At 38.8% G+C, this 24,810-nt stretch overlaps 1 protein-coding gene across 1 annotated transcript; it reads left to right on the plus strand.

Moving 5' to 3' along the window:
* Positions 1-711: 711 nt before the first annotated feature.
* On the plus strand, positions 712-13,248 carry RAB21 (RAB21, member RAS oncogene family). Its single transcript, XM_002192231.7, has 7 exons — positions 712-1,086; positions 7,618-7,677; positions 7,848-7,955; positions 9,434-9,497; positions 10,282-10,336; positions 10,770-10,858; positions 11,762-13,248. The coding sequence occupies exons 1-7, from the start codon at positions 940-942 to the stop codon at positions 11,899-11,901; spliced, it is 663 nt and encodes a 220-aa protein (XP_002192267.1). The 5' UTR covers positions 712-939; the 3' UTR covers positions 11,902-13,248.
* The last annotated feature ends 11,562 nt before the right edge of the window (positions 13,249-24,810 follow it).

Consider the following 24,810-nt stretch of genomic DNA (forward strand, 5'->3'; position numbering starts at 1 on the left):
TCTTGTAATTGTCCTAACTCTAAACTTTATTACTCTAATTGTATTACTATTTTTATATTATTATTAAACTTCTAAAAATTTTTAAAACCAAGTGATTGGCATTTTTCACATTTCTCATACAACAGAGCATTAATATTATCTGACAGACAAAAAAGAAATTGCACTATGAAGCCTTTTCATAGCCATTATTTTTACACCTAAATCATCACTAGAGAGGTTGCACTGCAGTCGTTTGGATCGGTTTGTGAGGATTGCTTTTAATTGAGGAATGATGCCCAGTTTTACAAGGCAGTTATCCAATTCTTGTGTATGAAACTCTACTGGACCCCTGCAAACAAGGAACTTGACGCGAGAACGTTTTTCTCGTGCCTTTTTCCACACCTGCTCCAACATCCCTGATTTATAGTACTTTATTACGGATTTTTGTTTTGCAAACATTTAGAGACTAGAGTAGCTCAGTTCCCAGGAACGAATCAAACAAAATCCGTGCCGGTGCTCATTAGGTTGTTTCGGTTTCCCCGGGGAAAGGGCGCGTGCGCTGCAGGGGCAAACCTCAACGCGGGATTTAGGGACAAATCCTTAGGGGCGCGCGGCGCGCGGGATCCCTGCCTGGCCCCGCCCCCGAGCTAGCCCCGCCCCCCGGCTGTGGGCGGGGCCTCCCGCCGCCGCCGCGTCCCCCCCTCCCATTGGCGGCGGAGGCTGCGCGTGACCGGGCGGTGCGTGACGTAGGAGGAAGAAGCCGCCATTAGGGGCAGCGGAGCCGCGGCCCCCGGGCAGGTTCGGTTGCCGTGCCCGTCTCCAGCCTCTGTCTCCGCGGCCTCGCCGGTGCCTCCCCAGCCCCGCCAGCCCCTCTCCCCCGCGGGCCCTCGTCCCGGTGGGCGGCGGCGGCGCCGCGGTGCGGCCCGTTGATGTGAGGTGCGGCTCGGCGGCGGGGCGCGGATGGCGACGGGGGCCGGCGCGGCGGCCGGGGGCCGCAGCTTCTCCTTCAAGGTGGTGCTGCTCGGAGAGGGCTGCGTGGGGAAAACCTCGCTGGTGCTGCGCTACTGCGAAAACAAGTTCAACGATAAGCACATCACCACCCTGCAGGTGCGGGCCGGGCCGGGGTGGTGGTGGTGTGGGGGATCCCGCTGTCGTTCCCCTCTCGCTTGGCGCCTCCTCGCACTGCTGGCGGTGTCTTGTCTGCAGCTGAGGGGCAGCCGGAGCCACCGCCGCCGCTCGCTAATGGTGCCTGTCCCCTGCCCAGTTTGCTAAGCTTTCAATATGTTTAGGCCTCGTTTCTCCTCTACATACTAACTGCTCCCTTTTTTTTCAATTACATATATGAATGTCTTCATTTGAATCGTGGAAAGTATGATGCAAAAGTAATGTTGTTATTGTAATCGTTGTTACTGGGCTGATGACTAAGTGTTTCATACGTGCTGCGTTTTTGTTAATCATAGTCTTCCTCCTGTTTTCAAATCCTAACATTAGCACTATCTAAACGTTTCTGTTTTAGGAGAACGGCTTTCACAAAGTGGTTTATGAGATTAAGGCTTATGATTTAATAATGGGAAAGATTCTTAAAGCTTAACTGCTTGTCACGACAGCTCCCTGAATTTTGGCTGGATTCTCAGTAGTACTGGCTACTGTTACATAGAACTACAAAGTGATGTTCCACACATGAAATGTGACAGGTTGCCTGCTTGAATGTAATGGGTTTTTTCACGGCCTGCTAGTTGGTGATGGATGGCATGTATGCTGTGTTACAGAATAAACTGCTTGTACTGTGCATGGTCTCAGAAAACATGTTTTGAAGTTTGTGTTGTGAGTGGTGTGTTAAGTCTTTCAGGATGTCACCTTGCATAGGTGGAAGTGTGGATTCAATGTATGCCACTCAATTTTTTTTTTTAAGTAGAGAAACAAACTGTGCCACTTGGTGGACCAGTAGTGGGTTTTGAAGTAATTTTGACTTTTTTGAAGTACAGAAGAAATAACAGATGGTGTCAAAAAGAAAAGAGCTTTAAGGTGGTTATGTACCAGTCCCATGCATTTTGAGGAAACTTCTTGAACTGTGTGTCTCAGAAGTAATTACTAGTGAAACTTTACCATAAATGAAAGCAGCATTATAGGTGCACTAGAAGCAGTGCAGGAAATGTTTCATAAACAGATAATGTAATTCCATTTTTGCTGTGAAGAGGTAAAAAGAATGTTTTAGACTTTGATCTTGTGTTCATACGCAGCATTTGGGTTAGTCTATTGGTGAGTTTACTAGGCAAGGTATTTATGGGAAGCTAGTTGTAGCTGTCATGCCACAGAGGTAATCGATGCTTGGTATGCCACAGAGATGCCTGGTAGCTTGTAGGTGTCAGAAGTGTAGCATTGAGCAGACAATCAGTTAAAGTGCACCAAAATGGTCATGTGTAGCTGAATTTTCATATCCCATGTTTTAAGAGTAGGTCCAAGTAGATTGTTATGTGATGAAACTTATGTTCGTTGTTTGGGGTTTTTTGTTCTTTAACTCTGTAGTGGAAAACCTAAAATTACGAGAAAAAAACTGGGTTGAAATGCAGACTTGGGTCACAAATATCATAAAGCTCACTTTTAAATTGCTCCAAAATGCTGATAGCAAATGTCTGTAGATGGTGTGGCTCCAGAGCTTTTGGTTTTGACTGTCTGGAGAGGGGTGTGTTGGGGGGTGTGTTGTCATTCCTACTGAGATTTTGTTTCTCCACTGTAACCAGGTTTGTGGTTGCTACCTGCGTCTTTTAACTGACTGCACATTGTTTATCAAGTTGTTTGTTTTTCTGTCCTGAGCCTCCTTAGTCATAGATGCATCTTACTGATTATAAAATGCAATGTCAATTGCTGTTGAATCTTACTGTGGGTTATGTGCACTTCTTATCTTTATTACTTTTATTTCCCTCCTTCTTACCATTCTAGAAAAACAATTGGAGTTTTTCCACTATTCAATTAAAAGAGAATCTAAAAATAAGATGAAGACAAACTAGGGTATCTGGTTAAGCAATGAAGTAACGTATTTGCAAAGCATCCTTTGTTTTGTGTTTTTTAAGATAAAAGGCTTAATATTATAAGGTTGCTTTGTTTCATGGCAATAGTTAAAAGCAATGCATCAAATTCCTTTTGTTCCAATAAAGCCAAAATTAGATAAATACTTTGCTCCTGGTCCAGCAAAGGAATAACAGTGATGAATCGTATGAAGCGATCACTAGATATTGAGTCAAGAGGCTCTCCAGCCACAATACTCTCTAACTTAAAAAGAAAGTATTGTATAGTGCTTTATTCCTGTATGTTTGCAACAAAAAGGGGGGTGAGACTGTAGCCTTCTGGAAACTTCATCTAGTGATGTTTTTCTACTGTGAAGTTATTATTTTTATACCCAAATAGGTAAGTTTCTTTGGTGCTAGTAACAGAAGACTGACTAAAAGGAAGCAGTTTCTCCTCCCTCCCCACTCCCCTCTCTCAATGCCAACTGGAGTGCACTGGAACCTCCTCTGATTTAGGGGGCTGCTGAGATGTGTTTTTGTAGTTGTGTTAGTATCAAGTTATGTACTTAAGATCTTGATGACCTGCATGTTGAAATGAAGGTGGCTACTGATTCACAGAAGAAACCATCTAGTTAGAACATTGTGGAAAAGCTGATGCAGGAAAAGTAGGGGGTTTTGCACACAATTAATTCATAACCTGTTGGCAGACCTGGCAGGGCAGTTAGAATTGGTTCCCATTGTTTGAAATATTGAAGTAAGTGCCCTCATCTTCATACAATAATTATAAGATATAAATTGATATCAAGTGAACTGTGCTGGAATTACTCTAATAATAAACCTACTGTCAAACTATTGGGTTTTTTTAATTGGGTAAATACTTTTTGTTATTTAATTACTCAGGATAAATACAATTTCTGAATACTGCTCTTTTAAATGTATGGAGGATTGCAGAATATCCAACCCAAGAGAGCTGCTGATGTGGATGTAATCGTAGAGTTACTGATTGCTTTGATGGGTTTGGCATAACCTGGAAAAAGCTGTCTTGGTTATCAAGATAGCTGGGGAGTGAGTGGAAGACAATGTAAGGAAGTTCAATGCTATATGCAGTGTTTGTGTGCCTGACCTGCTTCTGTTGAGCATGGGCAGGAGCCACACACCTGTTTTTGTTCAGTGACTTTCAGGAGACTCTCTTCCAGCTGTATCTTCCTTGTGTTCTACTCAAGCCCCTTTATCAGCTCCTAGCAGGGCCTGGTGGGCATACAAAACTGAACTCCTAGAAGAAAGAATTAAAAGAAAGAAAAGAATAATGCAATTATAAGAGCTAAAATTCCAATCTTTTGATGTGGCTGCAGGAAATATTTCCTAAGTGCCTAAGTATTCTTCAAACCAGTCATAAGACAGTAGAGTCAAAATATAAAAATTAGAAGCTTCAAAGAGTTGTTTAAAATTACTTACATTTAAATTAAACATGGTCCTTTGAGTTTTTGAAAGTCCTAGCAAAACTGAACTGTTGTAGTAATTAAAATAATATGAGGAATAGCTACTGATTATAAATCAAGTCACAACACAAACTTGTAGTACTTGATTCAGTAATTTTTTTTGAGATTAGAGAAAATGTTGAAGTTTTTTCTGTGTGTAATTATCTAATGCCCTGTAGCTAGTCAAAGGCTTTGATTTTGAAACTTGACAAACTTCAAAATCTTGGCAACTGACTTTTTCTCTAAACAATCTCAAGAAAGAAGTTAAGGCTCTTTCTTATGTGTTGGGTTTTACCAAATTTCTAGAAACTGCATAGTCTTGCTATTCACTTGGTTGTTTTTTTTTTTTTTTTCCATCACTAACCTCAGAATTACTGGGAAGGGGTATGTGTGAGTTGAAAGGTTAAAAGATATTAGTTGATTTGCCTTTGTCATGTTTTCCAGTGTGGATGTAAAAATTCATTTTACTGATGGTAAATGCACCAAACTCACCCATACCTACTAATTTGTGAGCAGAGCCTGCTACTGTATTCTTCAAGTATGTGAACAAACTAAAGAAGCATGAAGAATTAAATCTTTAGTATAGTATTGATGGTTTCCTCCAGCATGTTCACAAAGCTTTCTGCTCATTACTAATCGTGACTGCTTAAATACCAAGTTCCAATCTTGTTAGGTATCTGATAGAGGATACCGTCTCTCCTTTTTTGACTATGAGCCTAAGATTTTTTTATAGACTAAAATTTAATCATTACAAATTCATCAAGTTTTAATACAGAGAGCAAGTATGATAGCCCAGTGCTAAATACCCTTGCCAAAGTCTCCTGTGGTTATGGATGTTTTTATAATACAAAAAAGCATGCATGTAGGAGTCTTTTAGTGCTGGAGTATATAAAAATGGAAATCTATAATCTGAGTGATAAAAGACAGTATTCCTGTCAAAAGCTGTAGTACCTGAAGTACAGGTTATACTGAAGCAAAACTCACATATGTAGATAAACGTACTTTAGTTTTTGTCAGATAGGACAGAGATATACTTGTGCTATTAACTGGGTTATTGTCTAAAGCTGCAATGCTATGACTTTATGGATACTGAATTTTGTGTTTTAAAATATACATCCCCTTTCTGTGAAAGCTTTTTCTGCTCAGAAATTGATTCTCAAACACTTGTGCAGAATTCACATTAACTAAGCAGGTTTGGATTGTTGGTGTTATGACAAAAGCAAACATTGCTCAGAAGAGCTTTTCCTTTGAGATTTGCACTAGAATATTGAGTACTGTAGTACAGCAGATCAATAAAATATTGTCAGGTAAGCTTGATTCATTGTGCCTAACAATAGCTTCTCTCCCTGTGGCCCAAGTGTTGCTAGATTAAAACTTCTGAAGTTGCCTCCAAGCTTCTGGCTTTTAAACTGTGGTGTAATACAACAAATGATGAAGACTACTGATGAGTTAATCCTCAGGGGCAGCTGTTTGAAAGCCATCAACTACTTTCTCTAGAGTTTTTAATTAAAGAATGAAAAGTTTTCTGATGTTGAACATTTGTTACTCTTATGTTAAGCTGTTGGTTAGAGGGTCAGATCGATTTAATGTGCTGTCTGGAAGTTTTTCCAGGCTTTTGACACTACAGTGAGTCCCCTCACTATAGACTGATAGGGGAATGTAGTGTTAATGCTTTAGTTATGTTGAACACAAGGGTGGTAGTGATCAGTTCTTTGCTATCTGCTCTTGGAAAGTGTTTTTCTTCTAGTCAGTTCTCTCTCTGTGTTGTTTTTATCAGACTGTGGAAAGGTTTGGAGGAAGGTACAACTTAAAGACGAAAAGGATTTTTTTAATCATGTCATCTTGGGTCATGCAGATGCTAGGGAAGTAGCTGAAGAGTAGGAGCTGCTTTAGCAACTGAATGTTGGATGACTTTAATATGGGCAGCACTCCAGAAAGGCACTTTGACAGCAGGTTAGGCTAGTGTGCATTGAACTGCTGTGGTCTTCTTTGTGCATTCTGGTTGCTTGTGTAGTTAAGCAGCAAGCTGGTTCAAGCAGGTCGTCTGGCCCGTGACACTTTGCACACATGTGACTCTTGGTTCTGTGGCTGGTCAGTTCTCATACAGAGAACTCCTCTTGAGCTGCTGCAATCCAGCCTAAAATAATCTGTGATTAATGTATCATAGAATACCACTGTGAGTACTTGTTTGAACCCAAAAGCAAACTGAGGTAAAACTGAAATGAAAACTCACTATAATTTAAGGCAGAAGAAAAAAGTTAGCCCTTGATAACTAAATTGTTTGATATGACATGTTACTGCTAGTCTTTAGAGTGGGGGGAGCAGGTTCCTAATGCATCAACACATTGAGACCCTCTTCTGGTCCATTAAACTTGTGTTAAATTATATTCTCTTTTTAGCTGTCAAATTACAGACCTAGTAACAGAGGTGGTGTCTGAAAATGTGAATCATGCAAGTTTGGAGGAAATTAAACCTACTCAAGTTACTGAAATTAGATTAACCTTGCAATGTGCTCTGGTCCTGTAAAACATATCCAGAAGTTAAAATAGTGGAATCCTAAAGCAGCTTTTATGCTTATTCTGGGGCTTCGCAGCTCAAACAAACAAAAATACAGAACCAAAAAACAGATGAAGGTGAGTTGTGGGCTCACTTCAGCAAAAAGGAGAAAAGCTACAAGGAAACTTGTGAAATACTAATGTTCCAAGATATTTAGTGATAAATTAAAACAATTGTTTATGTTTCTAGTATGTTACTAATAGTGAACTACTTTGCCTATTCCTACAGAATAAAAATGCTGTTAGGCTTGTTCCTACCCAAACTTCACATAGTCTTGTGAAATGCTTTAAGTTTAGCTTAGACTTATCAGTGTTGTGAATTCAGAGTCTTTCTATACAGCACATCCTTCCCAAATCATTCAAAACAACAGCAAAAAGTTGTAGTAAATGGTTGGTTTTACTCAAATTTATTTAGAATAGACTGCTGGCAAACTATAGTGAAATGGCTAACTGGCTTAGTATTGACTTAGCCTTCTTGCTTACAGAGTCTTTTGATCTGGAAATTTGTCATTTATTGATTCTGATGCTTTATTAATTAATTTCAAGTCAAATTATGTGTTTGTCATCTAAAACTTAACTCTAATCTGTTTTGTTTTCCAGGCATCTTTTCTTACGAAGAAACTAAATATTGGTGGAAAAAGAGTAAACCTGGCAATATGGGTATGTTTCTATTTTTTTCCTCCCTAGCTAATTAGAATTGTTTTTTGAAAAACAAAATTCCTTGCACTTACTATATTGCCAGTGTTAGGCACTTCTTAATAAAGTATTTTGAGTTCCTTGAAGTATTGGTTACTTTGTCTTAAATGCTAACAAGTGTATTTTAAATGCAGGATACAGCTGGTCAAGAGAGATTTCATGCATTGGGGCCTATCTACTACAGGGACTCTAATGGCGCTATTCTAGTATATGATATAACAGATGAAGACTCTTTTCAAAAGGTACTGGACAGCTTTTACATCTAAACTGTAAACTGGTTGAAAGATAATCTGTGATATGTGTAAACAGAAGTCTTCTGTTTTTGGCAATATATATACTATGTTTGCAAATGTAGATCATGTAATGGAAGTATACAGCCTATTAATATTCTTTTGAAGACTGATTTTCCTGCTATCATGTTATTCAAAGAACACCAAAGAATTACCTCAGTTTCTTAGAGCACAGTGCAAATAATGCTAAAGTTAGGGGTTTTATCCCTGTATGAGCCATTCATTTAAGATTTGAACTTCATGATCCTTGTGGGTCCCTTCCAACTCAGAATAATCTGTGATGTAGCTGTGCAAGTTACATATGACAGGCTGTAAACATAAACCTGGACTGTTGTCATGGTATGCCATATACTGATCTTTACTGTATAAACCAAATTACTAGAAGATACTAAGTGACATAACCTTTTACAGATCTGAGAACTCTGAAATTGCAATACATGATAGTGGAGACATTACCTTCTCTGTGATAAGTTATTTGTTGTCAAATCCTCATCAAAATGTGTATTTTGATGGCTAGTTATTTTATGGCTGTATTGGTTGATCAGTTTGATCATGTGAGTTTTTTCCACCCTGTGTCAATCTGTGCTACCACTCTAGGATTTTTCAGCTTAAAACTGGTGACACTCTTTTTTAAACAAGTTTGTCTCTGACTTTCAGCAAAACCAGTTGGACTTCTGGGTAGAGAGAAGTGAGAAAGTGTGGTTGTATGGGCAAGGCTTGGGTTAGCAGTGATAGAAATAGTGTAAGGATACAGATGTACAGCAGCGTAACTGATTCAGATGTGCAGAAGAAATCAGGGAAATCTGATTTACAGAAGTTACTGCAGAAGCACTGCTGGATGATGTAGCCTAACTTATTTTTAGATTCTTGAAGTGATTGCCTCTTCACAATTATTCCCTTAAAATAGCAGTTCCTAAGTCAATGCAGTGATAGTACAGCTTTCAAACTTTTCATGACAATAGATTTGTTAGAAGATACCTTACCATCAGCTGACTCAACATGCTTGTCCCATATGTTCTCTCATGAAACAAACATCTGTTATAATCTAACCTGAAAAACTTAGTTCAGGTGCCTCTACCTTTGAGTACTATTTGTGGTCTGTCAGTAACTGCCTATTGATAAAAGATTTCATGTCTGACCTAAAGTGGCCCATGCAGTGAACTTGCTATATTCAGTGTGGTGAGTTATATTTCTAGAGTAACTGAACCATTTTATCTAAGTCATTTGCTCTTAATTTCACCTGTGAAATAAAACCTGCTGAACAAGGGCCATGTGTAGCAATCTAAAGATTACTTTTTTGTCTATGTTGCTCTAAACATTTTTTCTTTAAATTTAAAGTAGATAGTTAATGAAGGAAATGGAATGGTTCCACACTGCCTAACTTAATAGTATATCAAGTGAAAACAAACTCACCTCTATTCTTTTTGCAGGTAAAAAACTGGGTTAAGGAATTAAGAAAAATGTTGGGAAATGAAATCTGTTTATGTATAGTAGGTAAGTCTTTTTCAACATGACTGAATTGGAAACATCTCTTTTGGTTAATAGGATCTTCCAGATGCTGCTTTGACAGCCTGTACATGTGAAGGGGTAAAGTTTATGTTAGGTATTCAAAATTAAACTGGATCTAGAAGTTTCATTAGATGACATTGAGGAAAATAAGAGTTTGATTGAAAAAAATAAGCTGTTTAATTATACACTATTAGAAGTGCATGATACTAACACCTGTAGACTGTAGTTTAACAAAAAAATGTATATTATCCTTTTTTTCAAGTACTCAAACTCATGGCTTTTCTCAGTGGCATAGACAGTTGCTTGTCTGTTTTGATAATTAAGTGCTTGCCTGTCAGAGTGAGTCTTAAAGCTTGGAAATTTCAATGCAAATGGAATGCAACGGAAGTGCTGGGTTTAGATTTAAATCTGATCTAATTGTTAAAACACTTTCATGAGGTTAGATAATGGGGACATTCTACAAAAATTACCTCTGCAGCGTATGGAAGGTGCTAATAAATCACAAAAAAAAGGGCAAAAGGCTGAATTGGGTGCTTTATATGGAGGCATTTAGTTGTCCTGATCTCTCTATGGAAGTGGTGCTTCATTGCCTGTAAATGCATGTGTGAAAGGAGATTTTCAAATCATATGTCCTTCAGAGTGAGACCTGTGTAAGAGCTGGTCTTTACTGGGATAGCTTGAGAAAATGGAGTACCATGATTACGTGTCTGCTTTCTTTTTGGATAATTTCAGAGTACAAAGACTTAAAAGATTAACTTGTTTTCAACAGGTAACAAAATAGACTTGGAAAAAGAGAGACATGTTTCAGTGCAAGAAGCAGAAATGTAAGTCACACCTATTAGTAATAGAAACAGTCATTGCAGAATTATGCTGGAGTAATAAACTCGTGATGTTGTTAACATAGCAGTGAGCTAGGCACTGCTGGCTTATGCCTGCCAGTTGTTGAGTGCTTTGTTAGTATCTGAGTCACAGGGTGTCCTGGCTGACCAAACTGTAGCTCGAGAGTTGTTTGTGATTAAAGTCAACATTTACAGTTTAAATCCATTTCTAGACATGAAGTTTTCTTAATTTCATCTAGTGTGTTGCATCAGTCCTGGCAGTTTTAAACGTAATTCCTTTTTTGTATTAAATAAGCATGTGTAGATGAACTCTGAAGTCAGAGTAAAACCTCTTGTGATCATCTTATTCTTTCATATAAAGTGGCATAGAAAGATTGAGTCTTTACTACAATGAGGCTCCATATTTGCATTTCTACAGGTATGCTGAGTCTGTTGGAGCAAAACATTATCACACGTCAGCTAAACAGAACAAAGGAATTGAAGAACTGTTTCTTGACCTTTGCAAAAGTAAGTATTATGTAGTTTGTTGGTACGTGCTCATTCATAAAATGCTTCAGGCTTCAGAAATGCTTTTCAGGCCATAAAGAAGAGTTTAAGTGTAAAGTACTACTTAGAACAGATTTCATTTCAGTCTGCCTCAAAGCCCCTGGAGTTCTGTAACAGCTCTGGAAGTTTGAAGTATGGATGCTTACAATATTGCAAATTCATGCTCTACTCCAAAAATGTCTTGGTCTTTTGTTGGAGCGCTGATTGCTGTTTCACTTTTCACGCACAAGTAGTAACCCAAATCAAACATCATGTTACTGGTCTCACCACTGCTTGCTTCAAGTCCTCTGTTTCATACTCTTTCAAAAATCTTCTCAAATTATGTTAATTACTAATCATAAACTCGAAACTCTAATGATGCAAATTTTACATAGAAGTCTCAACAAATAGTTAAAGATCATGGTACGTGGGATGAAAATCCAACACAAGCAAATCATGCTAGTAGGTGTATTTATGTGATAGAAGAATTTAAGGAAAAGGTCTGGTGCGTTTCTGAAGGGGTAGTTGCTTGGGGATTTTTTGGGAGGGTGGAGTTTCTTGTTTGTGTGGGTTTTTTTAACAGTGTTACTGATATGGGTGTGTAAATCTAGCCTTTGAAGTTGCTAACTCCAGGACACCTGAGGATCTCTGCAGTCTCCCTTAGTTAACATGAGCTCCTGTGTGTTGGGTGCTTTAGAAAAAGTATTTAATATGTTCTTGCAGCTATGCCATGTGATACCTGAGTATTTAGTTCTGCATAACAAAAGGAGAATGTACTCCTGCTGAAGTTTTGTCTCTGTGCATATAGTTCAGACAGATTAAGATTGCAGAGTCTTAATGTAAAAATACAATGGAATGTCACCTAATACACATCTTTCTTTACAGGAATGATAGAAACTGCTCAAGTGGATGAAAGAGCAAGAGGCAATGGCTCCAGTCAGTCAGGAATTGCAAGGCGAGGTGTACAGATCATTGATGATGAGCCACAAGTACAGAGCAGTGGAGGGTGCTGTTCTTCTGGATAATTATAAAACTGTGCATCACTGCCCTCTCAATATGAAGACTGCCATGTTCCGAGTCACACATTCTTTACCAATGGAGTAATAGAATTAACAGTATTTAAAAATAATCACATGTAACACTGCAGAGACCTTAAGTGCTAAACTAGGGGCGTCTGTGACCAGAGAATTGGCGATTTCTACAGTGGTTAACAAAGCAATTACCAATGGCCTTTTTACATATTTTTCTTTAATGAAGAATAATATGCATGTAGAAAAGACCTACTTAAAGGCTTCATTTATATTCTTTTAAATCAGATCATTATTTAATAACTTATGTACATTGTTGTTGGAATGGTATACGTTTTTGCAGCTCTTTGTACTTTGTGGTAGATGGAATTGTATCACTTCTAAAATGCAAATTGATTTTTTTTAAATTAGCAGATACCTGAATTAATATTTTTGCAGGGCCTCCACAAATCTATAACTCAACTACTTTGATATATTCTGTTCATCTGTATGCCAAGCTGATAAAATACATTGTAAATTACATATTAAATATTTTATCTGCTTTTACAGTTGCAGGAGCAGAAATATGTACATCAGTCTTGTCAGTGATTGTGAAGTGAATAAGTCAGTGAAAGATACAAGCTTTTCATGTGCAGTGTTAAATTGCTCATTCTATTCCCCTACCTGAAAACAGCTTTGTTTTGGTTACATCCATAGATACAGCAATTCTTTAATCCATTTCGGGCAAGCAGCAGTATTTAGAGTATCCCCTTACTGGAAGAGAATGCTTCTGTAAAAACTGCTGTTTAACATTGAGGTGTTTGACTTGCAGCTAAAACAGTTGGTGCATGCACATACCTTGCCAATGCAGTTACTTTGTTCTCTCAGAAGATCCCCAGAAAGTCAAAGCAACTTTAGCCCTCATCTATCTGGAAGCCAGTAAACCAGATGCATGGGAATCTCCTTAGCTGCTCTAATACATTTGTTTCTAAAGACAGCATTATAAACTATTCATGAACTTATTTTTTTTTCCCTCTAGGGCTTGAGTGAAAAATTAATTGGCATTAATTAGAACTTCTAATCTGGAGTGATTAAATTGAAGATGTGAAACTTGCCAGATGTAGCTGTAACTTTGGGGATTCTAGGCAGAATTGAACTTATTCCCAACTTGCTCTTTCTCCTGTAAAGTGTTTTTCAAAACCCCACTTAAGTTTCAGGAGGAGGGTTTTCAGGAAAAAATGTGTTAACTACTATCACCAAAGAACACAAGTGGTGGTAGCTGAAACTTCAAACTGTTTTGTGCTTTGACTTTTTTTACTTAAGTTGTCATGCTTGGAAAAAAGTAAAGGTGATGTCTATGGCAAATTAGAATATCCTTGGCCTTCCTTTTTCTGAAAGGTAGATTTAGTATTGCATATGAATGCACTGAATGGTATGGGTATGTTCTGATAAAGAAGTAGTAGTAATGAATTAGTCTGTGTAAGAAGTGTGCCGTCTTCAATCTGATTTTTATTTTCTCTGAAATAATAGAGGGCTTTGATACAGAGTGATCCTGGTGCATTTTCTCCTTTTCTGCCTTAACTGTGGTGTATATACGTTTTCTTAGACTACCATTGCTGTGCTCTTCTGACGTGTTTGTGTGCATGATGGAGAAAGGTGGTCTGTTTGTGCTAGTGAAGATCAAGCTTCTTGGCTGTGCAGAGCTTTGGTGTGAACCTAAAAGCTGTGATTATATTTGTCAACATGTAGCAACACCATTACCTTTCACATATCTGACAACACTGAGCTCTGACAAAGTTGAAAACAAGATTGGTTTGATCTAACACTGGTATCTGACAATCAGCCTTGTAAGTGATACACTATATGAAGAGTGAAATTCTCAAGTCTTGATGTTCAAGAATGGGATTGCCTCAGAATAGGAGTTTCAGGGTTTCTGATTAAAATTTAATTTTTTCCATCTCTGCAATTAAACCCCCAAACAGTGCAACTTCAACTAGACTTAGTTGAAGCAACGTGTAGAATGTATCCTTTTGCCTGCAGCTAAAGAGTTTTGAGTGTATTGTGTGGTAGGGGCATCCCATGTGACTTCTGTCAATTACAAAACCAACAAAGGCACGTTGATACTAGCTCTTAAGTCCATTGTGGAATTAAAAACTACTGAAAACTTAGGTGGGGATAAAGAGGTCTACGATTTTGTAATACTAAAAAGGTTCTGGTTGCTATTAGTGAAATATTTTTTAAAATACATTCTCAAGTTACTTTTCTTAAGCTACAACATAAAAAATACTCACTGGAAACCTTCCTGTCTAAGCTGTGGCTTGGTTGGACTTTATTTATGAAGTTTAAAACTTGTGTTTGCAGGGTATCATCATATAACTGGATGAAAGTATAGCTTTGTGAAGTCTGGGAAGCTGGTTGAAGATTAGACAGAGGTGAAAACATGAATTGTTTAGACTTATTTACAGAAGACTTCAGCTATTCATTGTTAGCAGATAAAATATAACAGTTCCAGGAAAAAGCATCTTTGTCAAAGATACCGAGACTGTTCTTTGCACTTGATATACAGAAAAGCACAAATAGCTTGGTTTTATTGAGCAGGATCTTACTTAAATAACCTGGTGTTACTACTATGTGACTTGCTTTTCAAGAGTCTTGAATCTTGCATTTTATACAGATGGCCTGGTTTGTACATCTGAAGGAGAACTGTTTTCTTGTTGCTGATTTCTGTGGCTGTAAACAAGTAAGCTATTTTTCATTCTTCTGAGAAGTGAAAGAGAACAAGGCTGTCTGTCTTTAGGAAGTAGCTCTCTTGTGGGGCAGATAGCTAGACGCTCACTATAGCATGTGTAAATCAACACTGAGCACACTTCCTCAGGGTATATCTTGACAGAGATTACTCACATACGTACTAAAATAAAAATGGTATAACTTTGTACAGTACCTTTCTAAAGCAACTTTTAAGTGCTTGCTCACAGTCTTGATGCTGCTGCTATGAATACATGAGCTACCTATGAAACTTTATCTCTTGCTGAAATAAAATCTAACAAGCCAAAGTCCAACACCTTTAATGCTTCAGAAGCTACAAAAGATGGGATAGACAGATTCAGACAAGGACGCACAAATTCAGATGTCATATTTGAAGATGACTATCTGCAAAGACTGGGAGAGATGACTGCATCTGGTTAGCAGTGATCTTGCACATGGTTCCAAAATTGAGGTATCCAATGGCAGATTAATTGTATGGGTTAGTCTCTTGAAGCAGTCAAGTAATTGAGTGTTACCTTGATTATATTACTTTATTTTTTTCAATGTTCACACATTTTGTGGACAGGTGTTTTTGCATTCTACTACATAGGAAACTTCCTCCAGTTCTTAAAGAACTTAGTGATTAAATTTCTACTTCAGTTTCCAAACCAGATGAATAAAGCTTTGCAAAAAGATGTGAAGTTATGGAAAGTGGCTAGATCTCAAATGGAATTCTCCAAAAATGTTGGATGCTGTCAAAAAAAAAAAAAGTTTAAATGCAGGTCAGGAATCTCCATAAGTGATACGTATAGTAGAGTATGGGAACAAGAGCTGGAGCCAGCCACATCTGCTTTTAGTGGAATGAAAAGGAGAAGTAGGAAAAAAAAAAAAGGAATGCCGGAAAAACTGAGGTTACTTATTGTTGGTAGGCTGCTGAGTAAGATGCCAAGTTAACCATTTTTTTGAGTTGTTAGAGAACCTCAGTAATAGCAACATCTTATTCAGGACTTCTAATATCACTTCTTGGGTTGTTCTGTGAAATACTGTTTATGCTTCATTAAAGAGAATGCAACTAACTTTGAGCAGGCTTTCAGGCACAATACTAACCTGCTTTAAAGTGTGTATTAGAATATGGTAATTTATTAACTATGTATATTTCACTGACTTTGTTAATCTTAGTCTGCATCACATTCTAGGATTTTTTCTTGAGAAGCTGGGAAGTACATCATGCTACTAGGATAACTTTTACTACATTTGTGTCAAGGAGTTGCAGATAATGACCAGCAGAATTGAGCAGAATAAGGAGAAGATGATTTTGAGAGTTGAGGATAATATGGACTGTTTCTTGTCTTGAGATCTTCTCTCACTTGAAAAGTGAGAATCCATGAAAAATTCAACATTATGACAAACTATTATTCTGCCCAAGATAACAGACAGTAGTTTGGCTCAGATAAATTTTTACTGTAATATGATTAAAATGATAAATCTCTCTACTTTCTAAAATGAAAACTTATTTCAAGCTGATCTCTCTAGTCTTCATTTTTTTTAAGACTTAGGTTTGCTTAACTTGGCCAAAGCCTTAAATTGATTGCCATGTTGTAGAGCTATAAACTAAACTTTGATTGTTGGGAGGAGCAGCATACTTGTTCATATTCTACTGGCCAGTTTTGATCTTAGATTATTTATTCAATACCAAAACCAACCATTTTTTCAGTCTATTTCCACTGCTTTGTGCACTCAGGCAAATAAACATGCATTTGATGTAGCTGCAGGGTCACTGAAAAGAGGGCTCCTCTTTCTTTTCCTGCTTCTTGCCTGCATTGATCCTTGGTGCTAAATTACTCCTACAGGAAACTGGATGCTGTGCAAGAAAGGAAGTGCACGCTCTCTCCTTGCTTCTCTAGCTCCTCTAGACAGTGATAGGCACTACAGCAGTAATACCCAGTTCATCTCAGTTTGATAACCTTTTTTTTCCTCAAGAGCAGCTTTTCTTACATCTTGGCAAATACATTTTCTGCAGCGTATCTAGCCTCACTGATCCCTTCAAGGGGTTTTAATTCTTTATTGTAGGTTACCCTAAAGATGTTTAATTTGAAAGCATGACAAGGATAATGAATAGCAATTTTACAGCAGTCGTCCCTACAATTGGCCATATCCCATCTCCAAAACAGTGAAGAGAAAATATTGAAAATTTAATGGTGAGTCCTTGCTAGCTCCTGATTCTTGGATATTGGAGGTGACTTATAAGAAATCTCAGTTGAAAGTATTCGAGGGAACAAAGACTACTTCCTCATCAGATGCAAATGGTTGATATCCTGTGACAGATCCAAACTCATGTTTTTTTGAACTGTTGAAACTGCTAAATTGCAGGCCCTTCTTCAAGTTAACCATCACTTTGAAAAGTCAACAAATTTGGAACTTGCAGTGGAAGAGAACAAGTAGTTTCTTTTTCAGAAAAGGAGAGTTAAAACTGCCTAATCAGGCTCGCTTTAGTAAAAAGAGAAGAGAAAAACCACGTGATACTTAAATCTTTAAGTGCTGACTATTTGATCATACAGGCATTATAATGATTGTCTTACTGGATTTTCTCATCAGATAAGCTCATTAAGCTTATCAGTCTTACTCAAATAGAAAGAAAACACTAGCAGGGCAAATCCAATCCTGAAAAGGATGCAGCATTTTTAAAGTAGAGTAACTTTAACATTGTCAAATATTGTAGGAATAATCTATTTGGCATTTGTGGATAAAATAAATTTTGTAAAAACATACAAAAAAATACCTAGTAGAGACTTCACGAATGTTAACTTTCCTAGTGCATTTCTGCAGCTGGAGTTCTTAAGTACGTCTTGATATATTTTATATACCAGTGCATTTACAGGAAAGTAGTCCTGTGATAAATTAATGCCAAATGGTCAATCAACTATAAAAACAAGGATTCTCTTGTCATGACTGCTGGTTTATCAATGCCTACTATTAAAAGTGAAAATGCATGGAAATGGACCAATAGGGGAGAAAAAGTGTACTGAAAATCAATACAGAAAGAAAATATTGTCACTTCTTACAGAGTGTTACAGAATTTGAAACTTGGTGACAGTCTATAATAGAGCATGGCATGGGGTATGCCATAATAGAGCACCCTGAAAATTATTGGAAACTGGGGGCAGTGACTGAGACCACAGGTTTTTTATGTTACAAATACAATACTTCTGAACCCACCTGAGCATGATGTGTCAAAAGATGGCTTTAATGTGTCAAACCAGGCTCACTGAGGTTGGTGTAAATTATGCTAGCATATCCCCAGTAAAATAAGGCTTTGATTCTCAACACTGGTCTTTGGCATCTCAGAACAGAGGAAGGAGCAGTTGCTGTTGAACCACATTTATGTTTAACAGTAGCCTCAGGTATGCTGCCTATATGCAGCAAAACAAAGTCAAACATGGAACCAAGGCTAGGGTGGCAATTTTTCATTAACTATGTGTCTATAAGATACTCCTGTCCTGTCTCCATCATGACTGCTTGTTCATGCTTCCCTAGTGAAAACTGCTGGCTGGCTGATGCTCTGGATTTGAACTGGGTGGACATTATGAGTGAGAACAGCAAGCAACAGGAAAAATATAGCAAGATGACAGCAATTTGCATGTTTCTGATTTGGCTGTTCTTAGCTCTTTCACTTGCAGTTCTAAGAAGTCAGCAACTCTATCCTACTATCTTCTTGTCACAGAATCACTGAATGGGTCAGCTTGGAAGGGACCATGGTGGGTCATCTGGTCCAGCCTCCCTCCTCAAACAAGGTCATCCTAGAGTACATTACATGGAATTGTCCAGGCAGTTCTTTAGTATCTCCAGTAAGAGAGACTCCAAAACCTCTCTTAAAAAGGGTGTATTTTCTAGTAGGTGAGATTTTTTGTTGTTCAAGAAACTAAAATCCAGAGCTTTTTAGAGTAAATGTAGTTCCTTCACAGATCTAGTCTTTCCAAAATCTGTCAGCATTTCACTAAAGGGGCTGTATTAAGTGGCGAAGAGCAAGTGTACTAGCTGTAGTTACACCCTGCAGAGTCCTAGGGTGAATATTTCAAATGGCAAGAGGCAGCAGAATATCTGAAATACCTCTGAAGTCCATCTACTCTCCCACTGTTTTGTGACATAGAGTAATTTCAAAACAATCCTCAGCTGCAGGCTGTGACCATCCTGAAGTTGGATTGAGACTTAAAATGACTCCAATCAATTGTGTGCAATGAATCCTTTCAGTATGTGAATATTGCAGTACTTAGTACTATGTGCACCTTTTCTTTTCAGAGACTTGGGGATTTCAGCCTGTATGGGAAATGAAGTGATCTCTGAAGATGATTATGGTGGCAAATTAAGATCAAGAAGTAAACATTGACTGCCCTCACACTAAAACAATTGTTCTGTTACTTTTCTGCTCTTTCCAGGAAATGTTGTTTGTTGTTATTATGATGTATATGTCGAAGTGGTAGGGTTGCAACTATTTGTCTTCCGTGCTGCATTCCTAGTGTTGGCAATACTGGTGTGCCAATCGGCAAACAACAGATCAGTTTCTGTTTAGTCATCACTGTCGGATAGCTTCCAGCTGCCCTCTGTGGAGGCTGATGCAATCATGAATTTCTCCTTGCATAACAAATGCAGAGCATTCATGTTAGTATCTACTCTGCTTCTTTTGTATTGAAAAACCCCACAATTTTATGCCCCACTGAGAGAAAAAAGCTATTGTAAAGTGATGGTCAGTTACTTTTTTCTTGTGTGACAACTCCTGTGTGTTTTGGGTTGATTCATAGTCTGGAATTGTATTGATACACAGATAAAAAAAAAAAAGTCAAGTTCACAAACATGAAGTTAGTTGTGCTTAAGGATATACAAAATATGGCACTGCAAATACTTCAAGAAATCTCATCATCCAGCATACATGCCTTCCTGTCTTGTTACATCTCCATGCTTTCACACTGCAAATACAAATAAGTGCTGCTGGGGTATGGCATTTCCTTCCTTTTAGTTTTGGTCTGTGTATACTTAGTTTGTCCCCATTCTTGTCTAACCTTGCGGCAGAAGGCAGCTAAGCATGGAACAGTACTCTAGCTACATACTCTACTTGTGCAGTTAGTGGGGGGTTTATGTTTTCTTTGAGGAACAGGTTAGAAAGGCTATCCTGTCTTCATCTCTCAGTTTCTGTTTTGTGGTAGAAACAATTAGTAAGTAGAGAAGATCCTAAGTGGTCCCAGAGGCTACATTTTCTGGCAAATAAATTAGGCCAGGGTGCACAAGGAGCTCTGGCTTTGAGAGCAGATGGCACAATGCAGCCTTAATCCAGGTGCTTTACTCCTCTTCTACCCTTTAAATCATATTTATATGCTGCCTGCTTGCAGTGGCTGTGCTGACCTCAACCCCATCTCTACATATTCATCTGAGAAACTGTAAATGGTATGGTCTGTAATTACATAAAAGAGCAAACTAATAATAAAATGCAAAGGCTGATTTGTACCCCAGGCTTTCTTGGTTGACCTGTACGGATATAGGCAGGGACTGATCTCCCTCCTGCTTTCCTAATTGTGGAATAGAATGGGAGGAATTTTTAAGAATCTTTTCCTCTTGCATGGGGAAAATAAGAGCATTTCACGGCTAAATCCTTGGATATTTCCTTTATTGTCTACAATACAATTAATGCTGAGGACTGGTACCTCTTAAAATATGAGGAACTTGAAAAGCCTAGTCTGCAGTTACCTCCTGGGTGACTTGCTGCACTGAGTCCAGGACAGCACCACATTTACTATCTCTTTGTGGTCTGTGACAAACTGGAGTAGCCTAGAAAAATTGTGGGTTGCATCTGCCATGCAAGGCTTGGAATACATCCATTTCCTCTGAGAAGAAATAAAGATCAAGGGGAAAGCTATTTTTGGTACTGTTTTTCTTTGTTCCTCTGTTGTGGGGTTGTTTGTACAAATTAAGCCTGTGATGGAAGGACTTGACAGAATCTGCACTTGTCTTGTGTGGGCCAGGTTTTCATGTGGTTGAGCATGTGGGCAGATGACACTTCTGTATACAGGAAAGTATCTTGGAACTCTGCTGAAATAGCTGTGTGAACAACAATAGCAGCTGCTGCAGCTTTGGCACAGCAGTAATAGCTATGCTTGCAGCTGTGACTGCAACAGAAGCCACGGGAAAGCCAGGAACACTCTGGCTGTACGCTCAGTGCTGGCTGGTGTGCTGTGACTACCTTTTATGTGACAGAAGTGTTAGAGCAGATGGTTAATTAAAATCCAACAAAGAGTGAGCCCTCAGGCTAAAGATATCCTCCTCCTTAGATTCCCATTCCTGTAGAGTGTGAAATGTTGGACTTCAGCGTAGAGCTACAGACTGTCCCATTGTTTTCTTAATGGGCTTATGGAGAAGGGAGAGGGACCTGCCAGCATCATGTTGGCCTGTGGAACTTGCTGTTGTGTATCATTCAGGTTTGTAAAGTGCAATAAGGTAATGCACCAATAATGTAGGTAGGGGAGTAGTTTTGCACTAAGGTATCTGAGTGTCAAAAACTGTGCACAAGTCAGTCATGAGCCAGAAAATAAAGCCATCCTGGGCTCCATCAGGAAGAGCACTGCCAGCAAGCTGAGGGGTGATGATAGTTCTTCAACCCTCGAGAGAGAGTCCTGGAATGCTGGGTCTATCTAGTGCTGGATGCCCTGGCAAAATGGAGACACTGACATCCTGGAGTCAAAACCTATGAAGGGCAATCAAAGGCAATTAGGAGAATGGGCCATCTGTCATATGAAGAGACGCTGACAGATGTCAGACTGTTCAGTCTCTAGAAGGCTCAGAGGATCTTTTCAGTGTCTAAGAATAGATTATGAGAGGGAGTAAAGAAGGCAGAGCTGGTCTCTTTAGTGGTATTCAATGACAAAATGGACCCAAACTGAAATACAAGAAATTCCATTTAAGCATAAGAAAAAACTTTGGCATTCCAAAAGCAACCAAACACTGATGAAACAACTTGACTGAGGAGGTTGTGATGTGTATATTCTTGAAGATTCTCAAACCCTATAAAGCCCTGAGCAATCATTTGTGATCTGCTCTGGGCAAGAGGGTTGGATTAGATGATCTCTAAAAATTCCTGCCAGTTTCAACCTTTCAGCAGTCCTTTGATAGAGCAACCTGGTAACAAAGAGTAATTTTGCTCCTCATCTTGAGTAACAATGTACACATTGTTATGCAATGATAATTTGCTAAACAACAAGGGAGAAGGCCCAAGATTGAGTAGAAGATTGGGTAAGTAGCTATAAGATGGACATGTACATCTCATGGAGTAAATTGGTCTGTGGGACTGGGAGTTCTCTGAAACATACTGGCCTTGACACCAAGGTAAGTGGTGACTGGCATGCTGAGAGCAGCACAAATGGGATTTACCTTTTAATTTTTTATTTAGTTGACAGGTCCATGAAGGTCAGCTTGAGGAAAAAGCCTTTCATACAACTTGTGTGCAAATTTTACAAATAATAGGCAAAGTCTAGCATTGAGCTGACTGGGTAGAATCAGGACCTTTGGCAGTGAGTGAGAGTGGGCGGTAATTGTCCTAAAAATGAATAATGGCATTTTATCTTGGGCCCTGTAGAAGGGTGAGAGTGGGTAGATGAACAGGAGGAATTCAGATGAGAGGGTTAAAATAATATGGACTGGATGATTGACACAAACATTCTGCAGAAATCTGGACATATCGAAATAGTATTGGTCACTGTCAGCAAACAGAATGTTACAAGAAAAAATATTTAGCTGTGTGGATAGATGGGGAAAGTTATGATTTAGTGCTGTTGTACTAGAAAATGTCAGCAAGGGAGTTAGGTAAAGCATGAAAAAGTCCAGAATATTCTCTAAGGCTAAGGCATCAACCAAGCTGTGGGCCCTGGAGACATATGGCTATTGATATTGAAGAGAAAGAGATGACTGCCAAGAGAATTTGGAGGAAAGTAAAACCATTTTACTGTTAGCTGCCTGCAATGATAAGAGATTTTAATTTGGATCAGAATTAATGGCTATGGTAGAAATATGACCATGAGTCATGAGATAAATATGTATTTATTGACACAATTTCCTACAAAGAAACAGAGGCTTTGATTCAATATGCTAATGATCAAGTCCAAGAGACAGACAAAGTAGAAGCTGGCAGTCATGCTAGTAAAGAGAACAGATCTCAAGGAGTCATTGTAGATTGTGGGTTGGCTAACAAAGTGGAAATGTGAATCTCAATTTTGAGCTTCTCCTAGGAAAGAAACCTTGACAAAGCAGTTTGATTGAAGAGCCAGAGTGAGGGGATGCAATGGAACTAATCAAAGAAGTCCCCAGTGTTCATTGCAAATTATAGGGAGGTTAGAGATGAAAAGGAAGTGCAGAGGAAACAGGATTACAGATGGGTGTGAAACTCAGGTATGGTTATATTGCAAGGAGTAAGAAACAAAGGAAAAGGGTAGGAAAAGGAAAGGATGAAAATGAACACATGGGAGACCAAATGAGATGAAACTGATGTGGAGGACGGCTAAAACAATTGCACTCCTCAAAACAATTAATTTATGGTGATGCATTTTTAATGTGTAGCCTTCTCCCTTGTATTCACTGTGACACTAAATAATAAGGACACCGTGTCCTTATTAAATTTAAATAAAAGGACCACCAAAGTTAAGGTGTCCATTTTTGCTACACTGATACAGCTTTCCAGACCTAGATATTACTACAAGAACTTGTCATCTGACTGTGTTTTTATTTAATTTTCTCATCTTTATGCATGTTTATATACAGAAAGTCACAACAGGCTTTTCCAACTTTGAAGCAGGTCAGTATTTGTCTTGAAAACTGCAAATCAGTTTTCTAAGGTAAGTATGGTATGGGTATTAATCTAACTAAATGAGTTTTTAATTCAAAAAGTCACAAGGGAATTATAATGCCACTTTATGACAGAAATAAAAACCCCCAACCAACCCATCCCAAAACCCAATAAATTACCTTTGCTCCTTCAGAGAAGCAAATCACTTCCCTGCAAGCATCTCATTTGTCTGTTTCAAATAAACAGTGTTTGGGGATGTACTGTTTGCTCAAAATATTTGACGGTATTGTTGGAATATAACCAATGTCTTAAAAAACATCTTTATTATGTTTCAGACATTATGTGAGAGACAATTTTTTAAAAGTAATACCACACATAATATACTGTTTCAGATAAATAAGACCAATCAAAATCCATTGAGTTTTGCAGAATTCTTTTAGGCTTTATAAATCTGCACACATATGAAAGCTGAATATTTGCTAAAATAGATGAGATTGTAATTAAGATTTTCCTTTGTCCCTTGATGTGTTGAAGGCATTATGTGTTAGAAACTACCATATTGAAAGTACTGTATTTTTCACTAACATTAAAAATCTGGTGTATGAGTATTAGGGCAGCTTAGTAGTGCCTGTGGGTACTGTGATATTAACATTGAGATCTCATAGCACTTTCCAGTACCTAAAGGGGGTCTGAAAGATAGCTGGAGAGAGACTTTTTGCAAGGGGATGACAAGGGGGAATGGCTTCCAACAGGCAGAGAGTAGGTTTAGATATTAGAGAGAAATTCTTTCCTGTGTGAGTGGTGAGGCAGTGGGACGGGTTCCAAAGACGAGTTCTGGATGTCCGTCCCTGGCAGTGTCCGAGGCCAGGCTGGATGGGGCTTTGAGCAACCTGATCCAGCGGAAGGTGTCCCTGGCCATGGCAGGGTGGCTGGAGCTAGACGATCTTTAAAGTCCCTTCCAACTCAAACTATGCTGTGATTCTATGACTGGACAACAGCGGAAAGAGAAACAAAATAATTTGAGAGAGTATGATGTGTGTTTTATATCAACTATACAACATTGCTCAAGTTACAACTGCAATCTCAGGGAGCTCTGACGAAGAACAATCTCCTTTCCTCCTCGCCGCCATACTCGCACGCTGTGGAGGGATCGCCGCGGGGCCCGCGGCTGGACACTCCAGCCACACTGGCCAGCCTCCCAGAGGGCTGAGTGTGTGCCGGGGATTCAACATGAGCTCCGTGACCGCGGGGACCGCTTCTGGAGCAGAACAGCGCAGCCAGCCCTCGCTCCCGGTCCCGGGCCGCAATTTGGAGCGGAACAGCCGAGCCCAGCCCTCGCTCCCCATCCGTGATCTTTCCGC

This window comes from Taeniopygia guttata, chromosome 1A, assembly GCF_048771995.1.
Source record: "Taeniopygia guttata chromosome 1A, bTaeGut7.mat, whole genome shotgun sequence".
NCBI classification, from domain to species: domain Eukaryota; kingdom Metazoa; phylum Chordata; class Aves; order Passeriformes; family Estrildidae; genus Taeniopygia; species Taeniopygia guttata.

What these genes read in the sequence shown, in the direction of transcription:
- RAB21 (XM_002192231.7), top strand. Translation starts at nt 940, where the DNA reads ATGGCGACGGGGGCCGGCGCGGCGGCCGGGGGCCGCAGCTTCTCCTTC. An exon ending in AGCACATCACCACCCTGCAG is followed by an intron (nt 1,087 to 7,617) that starts GTGCGGGCCGGG and finishes TTTGTTTTCCAG; the next exon opens with GCATCTTTTCTTACGAAGAA. An exon ending in TCAGTGCAAGAAGCAGAAAT is followed by an intron (nt 10,337 to 10,769) that starts GTAAGTCACACC and finishes GCATTTCTACAG; the next exon opens with GTATGCTGAGTCTGTTGGAG.